We start from the raw sequence: 17,682 nt of genomic DNA, 5'->3' as shown, positions 1-17,682 counted from the left end.
GATATTCTCATCCTTCCATAGAGATAAGAAACATACTTAAGGACTGCCTGGCAACGAGCTACCTAGCAACAGGGGGAGAGGAGCAAGTAAGTATCATGGGAGTAGGAAAGTGGAACCAGGAAGGGGACTAAGGGAGGGAGGGGAATAACAAGTGAAGTAATACTGCTAGGAGGGCCGATGAGGTACAAACCAAGGTGAACAGAGCTGAGGAAAGGAGTGGAGAGGGGTGTCGTTCAATTGTTTCAGTCATGTCCGACTCTTCATGACCCTATTTGGGATTTTCTTGGCAAAGATACCGGAATGGTTGGTAATTTCCTTCTCCAGCTTATTTTACAGATGAGGAACTGAGACAAACAGAATTAAGTGACTTGCCCAGGATCTCACACCTAGCAAGCACCTGAGGCTATATTTGAACTCGGGTGTTTCTGACTCCAGGCCTAGTGCTCTAAAAGCAGGACAGTAGAGGAAAAAGGGTGATCAATCTTAAATTACTGGTATCTATTGACATCAGAGGATTCTTAAACATCTCTGAGACAAGCTCCTGTATAAGGCAGGGGAAAAGAAGGACCTGATGTTCTATGGAGGTTCCTTCTGGTCTTTGACCAGTTTTAGGCAACTGTCTTGAAAACTGATAGCACATGAGAAGGAAGAAAAAGCTAATCCCGAGGCATGTCAGCCTAAAGCTATTGCCCAGCACCTACATTCCTGGCCCACAAGAAAAACAGATTGTGCAGAAGCCAGATTCCCTGAAGACCAGAGACCAAAAAAGAGAAGGAAGAGTGGACAGAGCCTCAAGGACGGCTCGTCCAGACTGCCCCAGGACAGGAATCCACCTCTCTGACACACCTGGGCAATAGGACTAGCTCTGTCTCAAGTCTAGACACGATGCCTGGATAGTGAGGGGCAAGGCTGAATAGGGTCTGGAGGAGTTCAGTCTTCTGTCTGCCATTCCAGAATGGCTGAATCCTAGATCAGCCAATTCACCCCAAGCCGCTCCCATGCCTCCCTCTTCCTACTAGAAGGAAACCAGCATCAGCCCAAACCCAACATTTTCTAGTATCTTTAACACCGGCCTCTAAAAATGCAGCATGCCCAATAACACACAAAACAACAACAACAACAAAAACCCCATAACTTTTAATTGGCTCCCAATCATAATGCCAATTTGACAAAAGACTGAATTTCCCCTTACATTGTAGTCTTCTATGATAGGAACAAGATACAGAAATACAAATACATCAGTTGAATCAAAGATGGCAATGATATTCCATAAGGAGAAGGGGAGAAAAAAAGAGGAAAAAGAATTTAGCTCCCTCTCTCCCTCCCTCCTCCACCCCATGTAAAAAAGGTGGAGATCACGCCATCCCAGGAAGCCGAGAATCACCCAAACCCAGCTAGACACCTGCCCCATGGCAGTTACTCATGGGATGGACTCATGATTGAAAGGGAGTGGGGTGGGCTGAGGACCTAGAACTTCATTAACTCTTTAGATCTGAGTAAAAAAAGATAAAACTCTCTCAAAGATTTCCAAACTGTTTTGCATAGACCTATCCCCTTTCCAAAAATATCTCTAATATAATCTCTCTCTATATAGAATTTGAATCTAAAGCTTTGACAGCACTAGTTAGAACCATGAAGGTCCAGGTATCAGAAAGGACACTATCCTTAAGAGGAGAGATGGGAGGGGCAGGGTTGGGGATTGGGAAGGAATGGGATTATTTCACTAAAAATTTGAAAAGGACCAGTGCAAGTTTTCATCTAACTTCTTGTCCCCTAACTACCTAATTCCCTCAGGTTCTCCTCCAGTCTGAAACTTTGTATTTTTGTTTTCTCTTCTAAGGCTGCCTGGGCGCTTACTTCTCCCAGAAAGGTCATCAGCTGGAGGTCCAGTCCTAGACTCCAGTGAGCCTAAGGAACCTTTCCTATCCCTGACCGCATTCATTCTGCGGCCTTTAGGCAAAAAGCAATAACCCATGCTAGATGACTGGGGACCAGTATTGAGGCTGCCAATTGAGAGAGGTAGAGGTGGGAGAGGCTGATGTGGATGACAGGTTTAAGGGAGCTCTCCCAAAGGGATTGGCATGCCCCCATCTCACAGGACCCCCTGGGCTTTCCCAGTAAGTGTGGAGGCCAGCTGCACACTCAAAAAAACAAAACAGAACATTAAAATACCACAAATCCCTCCTCCCCCTTGATCAAGTTTTAGTTTAGTTTTTTTTTTGTTAAGATCTTAGAACAAACTGTTGAAAGAAGGAATGTGAGAGGAGGCAGGGCACCACCACCTTCTTAGGGACCCCCCACAATGTTGGCTCCCAGTTAAAGTGCTAGTCATTCACAAGAGGGGGGAGAGAGAGCTCCCTCAGGGCTGAATCTGGTGGTTTTCTAGGACAATTCTACTCAACAAACGTGCAGTCCTGACTTAGCAGGCAAGGTCTGATAAGTGTTTTCTAAAAGGTTAGTAAAAAAAACAAAAAAGAAAAATGAAAGGGATCAATCTGGACCCAATGCCCCACTGCCCCCTCCCCCCTCCCCCCCCATGCTCACCCCAGCAGGGTTCCAAAAACAAGGATGTAGGACAAACAAGGACAACTGAGTCCTCCTGGGACCAGGGGAAGGTAGGGTGGGGACTAGAGCCCAGCTCCATTCCCAATGCTCAGAAAAAACGTTCCCCCCACATTCCCCACCTAAGAGAGAGGGCCAGCTCTCTGAATTCCAGGTCCTGACCAGCCAGCTTCTCTGGGGGGCTGATCAGAGGGGTGGGGTCAAGGAAGAGAAGAAGGGAAATGATCTTTCTCTTTCTGGGAATAAAATAGCAAAAAAATACCCAAAACAAAACAAAAACAAAAAAACCATTATCAACTTAAAAAAAAAAAAACAACCCTCCCACCCTTCCCAAAACCAAACACCAGCCCGCTGGGTTTATTAAAAATTACAACTTGGTAAATGAAATTTAAAAAAAAAAAAAGTGAAACCAGTGGTTTGAGCAAGGAGGTCCCAGGCTCTACATCTCCCGGCCTGGGCCTCTGCCATGGGGAAAGTGCTAAGAACAGAAGCTTTGGCAGTGGCAAGAGGTGATACCCAGACACTAAAGACATGGACTGATGGAGGGGCTCTGTCCTGCTGGGAGCACAGCTCCAGGCCATAACTGAGCAAGCACCTCTCATCCTGCCCATTCCTGTGAAGGCTGGGGCAAGGCATCCCCTTCCTGCTCACCTCACCAACTGCGTAGGTGGGGTTACCTCCGGCTGCCACGAAGGTTCTATGGCCCACCAGGCCAGCCTTGCTGAAAGGAGACAAGCTTTTTTCTCCTATTCCAACACCTCCAGCCTCCAGGAGCTTGTGGACACTTCTCCATGCCTCTGTGTCCAACTTGCTATTTTTTTTTCTTAATTTCTCTGTTGCATCAACTGCCTAAGACCCAGCCCCAAGCAGAGAGTACACCAGGACTCATAAGGTAGAGAGGAAAGAGGCCCTGAACTTCTCCCAAGTGGGGACGTGAACCTGTCACAGTCCTACCCAGGAGGGCTGATGCAAAGTCAAAGTAGGTGGCTCCCTACCCTAATAAGGGAAGTTCAGGGGCAGCAGTTACCACCTGGGCAGTCTGCTCTCCTACCTTACGTGGTCTCCCCCACTCTGGACAGATGAGGGGATTGGGAACGGGGGACCTGATAGCCCATGATGCTTAGCCAACCTGGCCAGCAGACAAGCATAGGTTTCAAAAAGGGGAGGCTAGAAGCAATAGAGGAGGAGGGGGCTGGCAGAAGGATGTGTGCGCATTGTTGGGGTGGGGAGGGGGGATGGCCAATCACCAACCCCCTGAGGCTCTGCTAGGGAAATATGTGCAAAGTGCAGAGAGCCACTGTGAGAAACAGAGGCAGGCAAATTCAAAAGGGAAGAGGGAGAAGACATGGATAGCTTATAAGTTGAAGGTATGTGGTATAGGCCAGGACAAGCTAGGGATGGGGAAGGCAGGTCTACCAAAGGCCACCTGGCAAGTCCACCTGAAGGGTGCTGACCTCCTAGAGGCAGGAACTCAGGGCTCAAAATCTCTAAAAAGATGAGCAAGGATACAAGCGGAAGGGAGGGAGCTGCAGGAGAACGCCATAGTCTTTAGCTCAGAACCAGAGAACAGCAGGAAAGTCTCGCAGCCAGCTCTAGGAGGCTTCTCCAGTTTCTCCAAGCGGCCTGTCTCTTCTCCCCTGGAGTGTTGTTAGAGGGAGGACTCAGAGATGCCTCCAAGGTGCGGCTGGAACCAGGGTAGCCAGTCCATACAACTTCCAGGTGGGGGAGGAAGACATGGCAGGAAGATCCTTGCCTCCACACACTGACTCTGGAGAAGTCAGAAGCACCAGCACTACAGGACAGGACAAGGTGGTAGGCCAGACCAAACAGGAGTCCTTTTCTCCTGCTTGTAGGGAAGCATGCCTGCCCACATCCATACTCCAAGAGGCCACAACCCTGCCCAGCAGTGGGCCTACAGTCCTGCAGTAGGAGTTAGCTCCCTAACCAGATTCTACCTCTTCCCTTTGCCTTCTGAACTGGCACACGGGCCAATAGTTTCCTATGATGAGGAAGGATCTGCTTATGGGCTGCTCTGGAGTGTACAAGCAGGGTTTCCTAGAAGGCTAGGCTGCCCTGGGGCTCTTCTTCCTGTCTGGATGTCTGCTCTATAGTGGTCTGGAGAATATTCACAGTGGTACAATCAGACTGCAGCCAGGGTCCTGGGAGATACTCTCAAGAACACCATGTGATTCCTCTGGGGAGAGGAATCAAAAGTGGTGGATGGAGGAGAGACTAGATGATGAGGGGAGGCCCCAATGCCAGCTTGGGCAGCCCACCCTCAGGACTGGTCTGGAGTGCAAAAATCAGATGAGAGTTGACAGAAGTAGAGATAGATGGAGAAGTGGTCCCTGGAAAAAGAAGGGACCTTCCCTTCTGGAATGACTCAGGTCAGAAGATCATGGTGGTCAATGGCTTTCAATCACTACAGGCTCAAAAACTCCAGAGGATACTCTGTAGGAGGAAGTGGAGAAAAACTGTTTAGAAACTCATCAAATTCAAAGGCCGTCCAGTGATATCCCAGAAAAGCTGATTCGGAGAGGAGCAGAGCCTGATTTTGGCAGGTAGTCATAAAGAAGGCATAATAATTGAGGCAAGGGACCGTCTTTGTATCCCCAATACCCAGCAACAGGGCCTTACACAATCCAGGGGCTTCAATGTTGGCCAACTTAATTCTAACCTGGCTGTGCCACCAATTTATTGCATGACCTTAAGACAAGTCCCTTCTTTTCTCTGTGCCTTGGGTTTCCCCATCTATAAAAATTAGGGGGGGTTAGGCTAAATGACCTCTAAAGTTCCTTCCAGTCCTAAAACCTAAGAGGCAGAGAACACTGAAGTGGAAAGACCCCTGGCTTTGAAGCAAGGAGGATCTGGTTTGTGTCCCAGCTATGACACTGATTCAGGTTAAGTCTCTACCCTGGCAGGTTTGCATTGACATCCATAAAATGGGGCCATAATACTTGTATTCCTTGACTTCAGGGTTTTTATGAAGAAAGCCCTTTGTAAGCCTTAATAGTACTACAGAAATGTGTATTAGGCTGAAGCTTGGTTCTCCACTCCTGTTTCTAAGAGCCTGGGGCTGCAGTTCCATCTCTGACCAACAGAGGACAACCACATCCTTCCCAAGCACATCACAACCCTCCCTACAGCCTCACCTGGCCCAAGTCCAGAGGCCTGGCTGGCCCTGGCCACAGGAATCCAAGATTTAGAGCTTCCTGGAACCCTAAGGGGCCACCCACTCCAACTCCCTCATTTTAAGTGGGGAAACTGAGGCCCAGAGGGAGAAATGACTCATCTAAGATCAGATTGACAGTGATAGAGTCAAGATTGAAACCAGGTCTTTTTTTTAAACTTTTTTTCTTTAATTTTGGCTTTTTTTTTTTTAAGGCAATTGGGATTAAGTGACTTGCCCAGGGTCACACAGCTAGTAAGTGTCAAGTGTTTGGTCTGAGGCCGGTTTTGAACTCAGGTCCTCCTGACTCCAGGGCCGGTGCTCTTATCCACTGTGCCACCTAACTGCCCCGAAACCAGATCTCCTTGACCCTCAATCTAGTTTTTGTTTTGTTTTGTTTTGCTTTACTCCAACACTCTATTATATGGCATATAGTTTTGTTCATTTGGAGAACGAATGCCAAATAACCTGTTAATGGTTTCATTTTACCTCTACTTTCACGTCCCTCAACATGATCCATTCTGCTAGAATTTCTTACACCACCAGGAAAGGAGATTTTAGGGTCTATTCTGGTGACTCTGCTCACACCCTGCCACCTAAGAGTCCTTCCTGTAGTCTAACCTTCATCTTCCACTGCTATGCCTGGTCCTTCTCTCAATCCGACCTTTGGGGAAATAGAACCCAGTGGAGCCCCACCAACACCCTCCCGACACCTCTGCAAGGTCTTTGCTGTGGGGCCAGAGCACCATAAAAGCTCACTGCTACTGTTTTGCCCAGTAGGTCTCTAGCTTTGCAACTAAATTAATCAAATTCACTGGCAATTCCCATCTGCCTCATTCTCCTCTCCAGTGAAGGAAAACCACTACAGGCCTGCCTGATTAGTGCCCGGCACAAAGCCTGGTTAAGCAAGGAGCCACTGTACCTGGTTGCCAGCTGAATACCACTCAAGGTGGTGGTGCCATCCCTGCTCACAAACAACCTCAGGTTACTGTCTGTGAAGAGAAAGGGGCAGGCCAGGGTTAGGGATGGCCTCCAGAGGGAGCCTGCCTACCCATCCCTACCCATCCCATCCCATCCCACCCAAGAGGAGAAGGTGCTTGGGCAGTAGCCCTACAGGCTCTGTGGGCAGCTGGGAGATGCTGGTACTTGTGCCTCACGCCCCACTCAACGTCAGCACTGGCTGGGCAGGCCAAAGTCAGGCGGGGGCAAGCTCCCCTCAAGGGAACTCACCCTCATTGTTGCTGACATCTGTAAAGTCTTGGCTCTGCATGATCTTCTCCACGATGTCGTCTGCATCAATTCTCGTGTCATCTACCCATGTTGGGTGGCTTTCCACTGAATCCTTCTTCCTCCTCGTGGGGGAGGGGAGAGATGATGGAATAAAACACCAAATCCTAGTAAAGCCAGCCGAGAAAACTCCGAGCTGAATGGGAAACACTCCTGATGCTCACCTCTTTTAAGAGAGGCACAGTTTGGAGTGGCAAGAATACTGGACTGGGGATTATGGAATTGTAGCAACGTAGAGCTGGGGCATCCTGTCCAATCCCCTCATTCTTTACAAGAGGCTGAGGTCCAAGGGAGGGGAAAAAGCTTGTCTGATATCCTAGTGGCATGTGTAGGCTTCAGACGGAGGTCCTCTGAACCCAAGTCCAACATTCCTCTCATTACATCCCACCCTTGGGCATCAGGAAACCTTGAACAAGTCACTTACCCCTTTCTTGCCCCACATGATGGTGTTACACTAAATAATCCCTGGGGCCTCTTCCAGCACTAAATACTATGATTCCATGCATCTTAGCTCTGACTCTTACTAGCTGTGCGACTGTAGGGAATTCACCTCATCTCTCTCAGCCTCAGTCTCTTCACTTGTAAAATGGGGACAATAACTCTCCTACCTCATAGCATCTACCTCACAGAGTTGAGCTGTAATGCTCTATAGACATGTGGACTACCAATTCTGGGATGGCCTTAGAACTTGGTTCACCAACCAGAACCAGGAATGAACTTCAGGAAGAGACTCAAGGGCACCTTCACCTCAATAATCGATTAGCTCCTTCCCCACCCTACCTGAATGATCGATCTGACAAATGCAGAGGTCTGGGGGGCCGAGGAGGCTTTTCTGGTTTGTGCTCCCTCTCGCCCTCAGGGCACTCTACAGTCATGCTGAGGCCGCCAGAGGCACTACTGCTGGTGGAGGTGTTTCTTCGGTGAGTCAAGTCTGACAGGCTGGAGGAGCGGGAGTGTTCAGTGCTGTAACCTGGGAGAAGGGCAGGAATGGGTGTGTGGGGAGAGGCAGAGAAGCAGCGGTGACCACCCCTCCCTATGGCCACGCTAGTGACAGGTGACAGCTTGGCTGGGGACAGGAAGAACAGGAAACCATCAGGTATCCCCCTAACTTAAGGAAGTGGGTAGAAGAGCTTGGTCCCAGCTTTGAATCTGATTCTGAAGGCTCTATGAAATAGGAAAAGAAGAGCAGCATGGAACAGTGAGCAAAGAGCTGGCCTCACAGTCAGAAACACCAGGGTTCCAGTTCCACCTCTGACACGCACTGGCTGTGTGGACCTTAACCTGAGACCAGACCCTACAGCAGTAACCTCATAAGGCTGTGTGCCGCCCACGGAGCTAAGGCATGTAAAAAAGCACTTCTCTGGCTTGGAGGCTGAGTGGTTATTATTATTTACCAGAGATCTTGGACTGCTGGCTGGCATAGCTGGAGTTACGGGAATGGCCAGAGTGGAACACTTCCTCTGGGCTTGACAAGGTCTGATCTGGTTCTTCAGGGACCCCTGGGAAGAAAGCAGGGAAGTTCATTATTGACTGTGCGTGTGTGTGTGTGTGTGTGTGTGTGTGTGTGTGTCCTTCCCTCTGTCCTTCTGTCTCTCTCTGTCTGTCCCTTTCTGTCCCTCTGCCTTTCTATCCTCTATCTGTCTCTTTTTATCCCTCTCTATCTGTCTTTCTGTCCTTATCACTCTATGTCTCCATGTCCCTCCCTGTCAGAAGGGTCCCAGCACTCCAGCTCATGGCCAGCACATGTTCAAGAGTAAATATTCACTGCTAGGAGTGCAGTCAGAGGGACCAGGGACCCCCAGGCTTCTAGGCTCTCTGGGCAATAGGGCAGTCCTGACCACTGTAACAAGGACTCAGATAGCTGAAAATGCCTTTTCCTGACAGAACAAAAAACGCTTATCTGAAATATGAACTATGCTACAGTCAAGACTCTCCACCCCTCCCTACCCTCCCACCCCCTGCTGCACAAACAGGGAGAGTGAAGGGCACCGAGTTTGTTTCTCTGGGGTGGGCTGAGCCAGAAGCAGAGCCAAGACCAGCACTCCCCAGGGTGTCTGGTGCCCCAAGGATCTGCTCTCTTTATCTACTCTACCTCTGGAGGTTAGAAAATGCAGTCCCAGAGGGAGACCCAGGGAGGAGGCAATGAGAGGACATTAGAAGGAATTTTCTATGGGAAAAAGGTCAGGAGTTTCTTTTAGGGGAGAAAGAACAGAACAGAGCAAAAACATGGCTAAACCAAGGAAGAAAATCAAGTCTGGAAAGGGGGGAACAGATAGATGTTTGAAAGAACAGCCTCTCTACCCTGAGCATACCTTGTAACAATAAAAACAATAAGAGCAGCTCATATCTATATAGCATTTTTACATATAACACTAACACTCATGTAGCACTTTGAGGATTGCAAAGCACTTCACACATTTTCTTATTTGATCTTCACAAACACCCTGAAAGGAAGATGCTATTATTCCCTCATTTTACAGCTAAGGAAACTGAGGTTAAGACACTAAGTACCTGCCTAGGATCGTACTTCTGAGGCAGTATTTAAACCTGGGTCTTTTTGCTTGGGCCAATGCTCTATCCACTACCCCCCACTGCCTCTCACATTTAAGATGACAGATGGAAGCTGCCCATGACTTTTCCTCTCTCTCTCTCTCTCTCTCTCTCTCTCTCTCTCTCTCTCTCTCTCTCTCTCTCTCTCTCTCTCTCTCCCCCCTCTCTCTCTTTCTCCTCCCTCTCTCTCCCCCCCCCACCTCTTCATCCCCCTCCCAAGAGCCAGGAGCCTGTTTGCCTAAGGCGTCTCCTAGCCCATGGCTCAATTAGTAACCGGGTGCAATTAGCTAGAGGGGGCACACCTAGTTTGTTTGAAATGGTTCCCTCTGGGAACTTCAACTCCTAAAAACCTTCTGAGTAAGGTTGGACTGGCCTGGATACTAGAACCGGCTGGTTCCTTATGAACCTGCTTCCAAAGCTGAACTGGGCCTGACCAACGGTGAGTGAAGGAATAACCCAATGGGTCCATTGAGGAAGTTCTGGGTAAGTAGTAGTTTCAGTTCCTAGAACGTGAGGCACTGAGTGGATGGGAATCAGAAGGATCTGATCTCAACTCCCGCCATTTTTTAAACGCGGCATTTGCAAAGCTTTGTTAAAGGACCAAGGGGGAGGTAAGCACCCACTTCACATACTCTTAAACTGTTGAAATGCTAGCTCTTCAAAACTATGAAGCTTTGGAGCCCAGAGATTAATAGGGGCCAGCACGGCCAGGCCATGACAACTCTCCCATATTGCTGGCCAACTCCTATATTTTTATGGTCTTTTTCTCTAGTCACTGTCACATTATCAACATTCTATCATATATCCTTGTTTCACATATGCTTGTGTCTTGATTTTCTAACAAGGAATGTGCTTTATTTATTCATTCCCTACATTTATGAATTGCTACAATTGATACAAAACTCAGGAAAGACTTGGTTCCCTGCCCTGACAGACCTCAGGCTAACAGAGGCACTTTCAGTTATGATGTACAATATTATACCCTAAGTCTGATGAGGTAGACCTGAACCCATTCTCCCAAATCTAACCTCAACCTGTTTGTGCTGTGTGGAGTGAAAGCAGGGAAGATCAGTATCCTCCTGGAAGATTTGTGGATTTTTAAGTCAGGTTTAAAAGGTTGGGTAGGCTTTTTTGCAGAGGTGAGGGACTATGGGGTGTGAAACAGTGGAGACACTGTCAGACTCGGGTGACATGTTGGTTTTGCTGAGTTGCTTCTTTTCTTCCTTTTCTTGTTTTTTGTTTTGGTTTTTGTTAAGACAGATGATGCATCTGGGTAAGGGATGGGGAAGGTACATATTCAGAATGAAAGTGATATAAAAATAAAATAAAAAATAATTTTAAGTAAAAATGAGAATGGAACTCAACAGGCGATAGAGGAGGGCATTACAGAAACAGGAAATAGTATGAACGAAGACACAGAGAAGCAAATAGAGTCTGTTCAGGGGCCAAAAAGTAAATCAGTTTGGCTAGAGTATATATAGTTCAAAGTTGGAGAAGCAGGTGGTACTAGACCTGCTGTAAGCCTTGAATGCCAGGCAAAGATGATGTCTGAACTTTAGGTAGATAAAAAGTCACTGAAGATACAGAGAAATTTCAGCTCAATTGTACACTATCCTGGTACCCAAGGTGTTTACCTATTTGTATCTTACCCTAACACAATGATCTGGGCAGAGAAGCCACTTAATATTTGTGAAACTGAATTAACACAGTGTTAGGTGCAAACGAAAGGAATCGATTAAATTTTTCTCCTAATAACGCAACCCAATACATAACAGAAGTCACATGTTTTCCTCTAGAGAATAGGGGTTCTCCTTCTCCCTAGGAAGCACATGACAAATCTCATCTGACACTTAGGAAAGCCAGTACCCAGAGTAGGTCAATCATTTGCCAGAGGTCACATAGCAAAGGTTCAGAAAGAGGAGAGGGTGGATTTGCTACCTGATCCGAGGATGGTGGGTCTTGCCTTGGTCTGCCGGGGCCCCGTGAGGGTTGTGGAGCCACTGGCTGTGCTGCTGCTACTGGAAGTACCCTCACCCTTACAGGTCAACTGGAGGGACGTGTCCTGGCTGGGGATGATGATGGACTTGGCTGTGGAAGGTGGCCTGTAACGCAAGAGGTGGTGAGCATCAATGCTTCCTGCCACTCCTGCTAGCCCATGGCTCCATGGAGCATTTAAACTAGGAAATAGCCAAAGCCTAAGTGGAAAGAAACACCCAATTTCCAGTTTCTCTGCAGAACCTTGGATTTTCATAAGCCATGGAGGCTAATCAAAACTGAGAAAAGATATAACCTCCCAGCTCTACTTTCTAGTGCCTCCAGATAGAACTAAAATGAATGAAGGAATGAAAAAGCATTTATTAAGCATTCACCATGGGCCAAGTACTGTGCTAAACACTAGAGATATAAACAGAAAAATAACAGAGTCCAGGCTCTTCCCTTCTAATTTAAGTCTCCAAGACATTTCCCCTTTCTCCTTTTCCTAGTCTGACCACCCTCAAAAATCAACACCCTGGCCCTTCTGTCCCTTCCTTCAACACTTTATCCCCCAGAATGTAAGACATGACACCAAGAAAGGGTTAAAAACTCACGTCTTAAAGCAGGGGTCTCCAGAGAGCAAGGACATCCCAATGGTGACCTGTTAGGGAAAAATAAGACAACATTGGAATCAGAGAGAGAAATCATATGATGGAAATCATGCTAGACTGAATCTCAAGACTACAAGTGAATCCTTATTCAGACAGTTACTAGTTGAGTGACTATGGATAAATTTATTTCACTGAGGCAGTGAGGTGGTACAGTGGCTATTCAGATACCCACTGTACTGTGGGCATGTGTGAGCATGGGAAAGTCACTTCATCTCTCAGCCTGGGTTTGTCCATCTGTAAAATGAGGATGATAATAGCAGCTACCCCATGGAGGGGTTGGTTGGAAGGATCAAATGTGGCAACATGAACTGTGCTCGGCAAACCCAAAAGGCACTATATATAAATCCTAGCTATTGTTATTATTTACTTCTGAGACCAAGTTTCCCCATCTATAAAAAGGAGCTGACACTTCAAATATTAATTGGCATACATCTGTAATCCTGTGGTGTTTACATAATGCTTTCCTCCCAAATGTCTAGGCCTCACAGGTTTATTAACCACAATTATTATCAATCAATAATAATCTGAACCTCCTCTAAGGCAAAGACCTAGAAATTTCATACTCTAGACCAGGAGTTCTTAACCTGATGTATGTGAACCTGGTTTCTAAGAAATATTTTAATAACTACTTCATTATGATTAATTTCCTTTGTAATCACAACTACTTTAGAGTTTGTGCATTTAAAACACTGATCTGGAGGTGGCGCAGTGGATAGAGCGCCTGTCTTGGAGTCAGGAGGAGCTGAGTTCAAATTCGGCCTCCGACACTTGACATTTAGTAGCTGTGTGACCCTGGGCAAGTCACTTGACCCCATTTGCCTCACCAAAAAGCAAACAAACAAAAACAAAAACAAAAACAAAACTACTGATCTTACAAGGGATCATCAGTAGGCCTCACTATGCTCTCAAAAGGTTCTATACACAAAAAGGTTATGAATCCCCTGCTCTAGACCTTGATCTAGAACTATGGAGCTGCCATCCCCCATCTCAAAACTGAGATGTTCCCAGTAACAGCCATGTTGTGCAATGACTAACTGTGATAGACTTAGTGCTTCTCAGCAATGCAAGGATCTAAGACATCTCCAAAGGTCTCATGATGGAAAATGTTATCCCTATCCAAAGAAAAAACTATGGAGTTTGAATGCAGATCGAAGCATACTATTTGCTCTTTTTTTTCTTCGTTTCATTTTGTTTTCTTTTTCTTGTGGTTCCTCCTCTTGGTTCTAATTCTTCCTTACAATATGACTAACATGAAAATATATTTAATAGGATATATACGTAGAGCCTGTATCAGCTTGCGAGCTGTCTTGGTGAGGGAGGGGGAAAGGAAGGGGAAGAAAAATTTAAAACTCAGAAGCTTATGGAAGTGATTGTTAAAAACTCAAAATAAATTAATTTTTAAAAAATACTGAGATATTCCACTAAGGCAGTCCTCTTTGTCAGGTTGTTTAGTTTCTCTAGCCCTGAAATGCATACGCTCCGAATCTTTCTATATTCCTAAGTACACAGAATACTCTAAGTTTGGTTTTCTATTTTTGGATTTCTTTTACTATCTACTCTTTCCACCCTCTTAATACTAATTTCCTCACTTCGGAAACAAAGACCAAACCTCTCTCCCCACATCAGGTTCTCTAAACCCAAACGCTAACAAGCAGGGCCTGAATTCTATGTGCATCCCAGCATGGCGGATCCTGAGAAGCCTTCATCTTTTCCTGGCAGCCTGGTAGCTGTCTGATACTGGCAACTAGAGCTGCCAGCTAGCTCCCTACTCCTACACATCCCCCAGACTCTCCCGGGAGACAAACATGCTTGTATTTTATCTGTTCAAGGAGGATGTTGTTGGGACCAGATTGTTTTCTTAGGCAGATGGATGGGTGTGGATAGCAAGGAGGAACTGGGCTCCTCTGGAGGAGGAAGCCGCCCTTCATGTCCCTCTCTCCTGGGGGAGGCAAAGACAACAGAGTTCAGAGGAAGCTGCCTCTTCTAACAACCTCTGCCAGCACGTGGCTGGGCCAGGGAGAGATGAGTGTGTTACTACAGACCAGGTGATTCTGCCAGCCTTCAAAACCACCACTCACGAGGATGCAGTGCATCACAATCTATGCCAGATAAATAGAAAAATTGGATTGCTCATTCATTTTATTCCTAGGGTACCACCCAAGGAAGCAAATAGGTTAGGGAAGAGTCCTTTGGAAATCTAGCTTAACCTCTGTGGATCTCAGTGTCCTCATATGTGAAATAAGGGAGATAAATCGGCTCATCTCCAAAGGTCCCTTCTAGCCCCAAAGCTTGCTATATTATATACATATATTTATATATATATATTTGATACATCTATGGAAGGTGTCTTTCAGCTCCAATGTTATGTGGCTGTAGTCTGACTTTGTTATCACCATACCAGCTGCTGGAGGTAAGGGGGACCAGGGAGGGGCAAGGGGAGGGAAGAAGGGGAAGAGCCTGGTCTTCCTGTCACTGGAGATACCTTTAAGATGGAGTTGTCCTGCCGGGTGTTCTTGGTGTCATACCCTTCTAACAGGCAACATCGGACAGTGGAACCAGAGCCAGCAAATTCAGCCAGATTCAGGTCTGCAAATCCTAGCTAGAAGGGAGGAAGTGGAGGGAGAGAGGGACATTTTGGTTAGTCAATGAAGAAAGATGTAGGTGCCCTGGAAAAAGATAAGAAAGGGGCAGAGACTAACATTGCTGTCAATAGCTCAACTACCATGAGTGGGAAGCAGCATACTCCTGAGGATATCAGCCACCTCTTCCAGGCTAACTTGGAAGGCTGGGAGGAGGAAGGAGAAATGCAAACTCTGGGCCAGCCACGAGAGTGTTAAACTGCCCTGGGGCTGTTGCATAACCAAGGACAGGGAAGGCACTAGGTCAATGATGTGAAAAAAACAGAATCACACATCCACACCACATAATAAGGCCCCCTTTGTCCTCAGTATTCCCAGCATGCACCCTGGCCCTCACGCCAAGAGATGAAAGGCTATTGTTGTCGATGAAACTGACACATAGTTCCCTGGAAACAAGAATTCGGGTCCATAGGAAACCACCAGTGGTAGCAAGAGCAGCAAGGAATGAAAGAATCAGCTTTAAGCCTGCAGGTCCCTGTAAGAGATTTTTGGTGGACTGTTCCCTGGGCTGGACACACCTGGGCACGCAACACCTCCTGGACACGTATACCCCCCACCCCCAAGAAATGAAGGTCAGCTAGAAAAAAGTATCCATTGGAGAATAAAAGAGGCAAACTGGTCTGAACAGGCAGGGAAGGAAGCAAGTTTAAATGTTTCCAACAGATTATTCTCATAATCGACTATGGATAAGAGTTCACTAGTGAAGGACAAAGTGGCAATGGCAGGGGGACAGTTCAAGATCAGGGTGCTAATACCCAGAGTCCTACACTGCTCTTCAAGGACATCCTTGGAACTTCAGGAGTCTACCACATCTGACTGAAGTAACAAAAATAGGGGGCGGGGTGGGGGGGTGTAACCCCTTCTCCCTGGAGCAACCACTGAGCAGGGGCATCTCAACATAAACCAGACTAAGAGATTAAAGAAAAAGGGGGCGTGGCAGTGATGGTAATGGTGATGGTACAGAAGAGAGTAGAAAGAAGCATGGGAAAAATCCAAGCTGAAAAAAATCTCCTTGAATCAAGACAGTTTAATTTCCCTTCACCAAGAAGCCTAATGATGGCCATTCTGAATTAGTGCCCATCTGTGATGAGGCAGGGTGGTACGGCTCAAGCTGAATCAAGCTGAATCAAGCTGGAGAATGGCTTTTATATGTGGATGCCCAGTTTCCCGCTTTAGTCAGAAGATGGGTGAGTGAATTCTGAGGAGTTTAATAAAGCTGAACACTGAGTCTTTTTTAGAGCCCGCACACATTCTGAGCTAGGTAGGGGGAGAGTAGGTGGAGTCTCCAAACTGAAAGGCTCTCCTAATGCTAGTCACATTTAAATAAGTTAGCTCAGTACCATTACCTTAAAGACAAAAAATACCGTTCCCCTATGATGCATAAGGCACAGCATTTGAAGCATTTTTCATCATTTCCTGAGAATAATTCACTCCAGTTAAATGCACTACATGGGGAAGAGGCTTATCAGAAAGTCAAAGGTAACACATTTTGATTATTGCTCGTGAGTACAGACCCTCTATCTAAGGCACCGAAATCCCCGAATTCTCCCTGACCCTCTTATTCTGATCAAACAATGTTCTCTCTAGAGGTCCAGGTGCCAATATTTTGCTGAAAGAGCCATTTTCCAAAAAAGAAGCCTGCTATAGGGACTGGATGGTGAAACAAAAAGGATGCTATTTATTTAGCCCTGAACTCTCATGTTAACTAGGGCTTTCTTTCCCAGCTAGGAAGTTCTGTTCTCATCCAGTTCAGAGAGGCGTCAGGAGAAGTGCCCATTTTGAAAGCATCTTCAACTGGCCAGGTTCCAGGGACCACCACTCCTGGTGACATCAGAACAGGGCAGAGAGTTGGTCCCCGTTCCAACTATTCTTCCTGACTGCCAGTTGGGAATCAGCAGAATGGGCTGCCTGCCCAGCTGAAGGATGTACTCTTGGCCACACCATCCCAACTCCCGAGTATGGATGAGAGGGTCAAGCCAGAGGCATTTCCCTCTCTTCCTCTTGCCCAGCCAATTCCCCCAGGGCATAATACAGACCAGCAATGCCATTTCTCTGACTCAACCTGGGATAGGAATGATGGAGATAACAAATCTGGTCCTACCTGGCACTGCCAGATAGTGATACCTAGGTTTAGTCTCTCTATTAACAAGGAGTGAGGGAAAAGGACGTCCCCCACTAGTCAGGAGAGAGATTCTCCATCTTTACAGAGAATAGATAGCAGGCTTTGAGTACAACAGGGAGAATTTAAGTTCTTACACATAAAGAACTCTAATAGAATGGACTATTAAATACAAGGGGCGGTTAGATGGCACAGAGGATAGAGTGCCAGGCCTGAAGGCAGGAAGACTCATCTTCCTGGATTAAAATCTGGCCTCAGACACGTACTAGCTCTGTGACCCTGAGCAAGTCACTTAATCCTGTTTGCCTCAGTTTCCTCATTTGTAAAAATGATCTGGCAAAGGAAATGGCAAACTACTCCAGTATCTTTGCCAAGAAAACCCCAAATGGAGTCACAAGGAGTCAGACAGGACTGAAAACTACTGAACAACAACAACAAATTAGAAAGTACAAAAGTAGAGAAACTGAGAACCTCTTAACCTTAGCAGAGGGTAGGGAGGGAAGAGAGGGAATTGGAAAAAGCAGAGCTAATCTGCGATATTTAGGGTAGTCTGCATATAGACAGGAAAGCTGGATATCTTTTTCTTTCCCCTCTGGCATTTCTTTCTCTGGGAAACCATGCCCAAGGGGATTGTTTTATAAGACTCTTACCTTGGAGTAGGCCTTCCCACCTTTCAGCTCCTACAGAAAGAAAACAGGACATGTTAGCAGG

General features: G+C 46.7%; 1 protein-coding gene across 3 annotated transcripts in view; it reads right to left on the bottom strand.

Moving 5' to 3' along the window:
* Nucleotides 1-1,118: 1,118 nt before the first annotated feature.
* The window catches only part of EEIG1 (estrogen-induced osteoclastogenesis regulator 1), a 44,039-nt gene continuing 27,475 nt past the window's right edge, over nucleotides 1,119-17,682 (bottom strand). For 2 of the 3 annotated variants that reach the window (XM_020965603.2, XM_078150028.1), the window contains exons 3-11: nucleotides 17,622-17,651; nucleotides 14,696-14,812; nucleotides 12,157-12,203; nucleotides 11,507-11,670; nucleotides 8,413-8,517; nucleotides 7,799-7,988; nucleotides 6,962-7,083; nucleotides 6,654-6,723; nucleotides 1,119-5,013 (exon numbers count right to left, since the gene is read on the bottom strand). In XM_020965603.2, the coding sequence (XP_020821262.1) occupies nucleotides 4,968-5,013; nucleotides 6,654-6,723; nucleotides 6,962-7,083; nucleotides 7,799-7,988; nucleotides 8,413-8,517; nucleotides 11,507-11,670; nucleotides 12,157-12,203; nucleotides 14,696-14,812; nucleotides 17,622-17,651 (891 nt within the window). In that variant the 3' untranslated portion in view covers nucleotides 1,119-4,967. The remainder of the gene's footprint in view (nucleotides 5,014-6,653; nucleotides 6,724-6,961; nucleotides 7,084-7,798; nucleotides 7,989-8,412; nucleotides 8,518-11,506; nucleotides 11,671-12,156; nucleotides 12,204-14,695; nucleotides 14,813-17,621; nucleotides 17,652-17,682) is intronic. The other variant, XM_020965605.2, reaches the window with a different exon arrangement.

Source organism: Phascolarctos cinereus, unplaced genomic scaffold (genome assembly GCF_003287225.1).
Source record: "Phascolarctos cinereus isolate Bilbo 61053 unplaced genomic scaffold, phaCin_HiC Scaffold_2;HRSCAF=192, whole genome shotgun sequence".
In the NCBI taxonomy this organism is placed as follows: domain Eukaryota; kingdom Metazoa; phylum Chordata; class Mammalia; order Diprotodontia; family Phascolarctidae; genus Phascolarctos; species Phascolarctos cinereus.
This window is presented reverse-complemented; position numbering and strand designations above follow the sequence as displayed.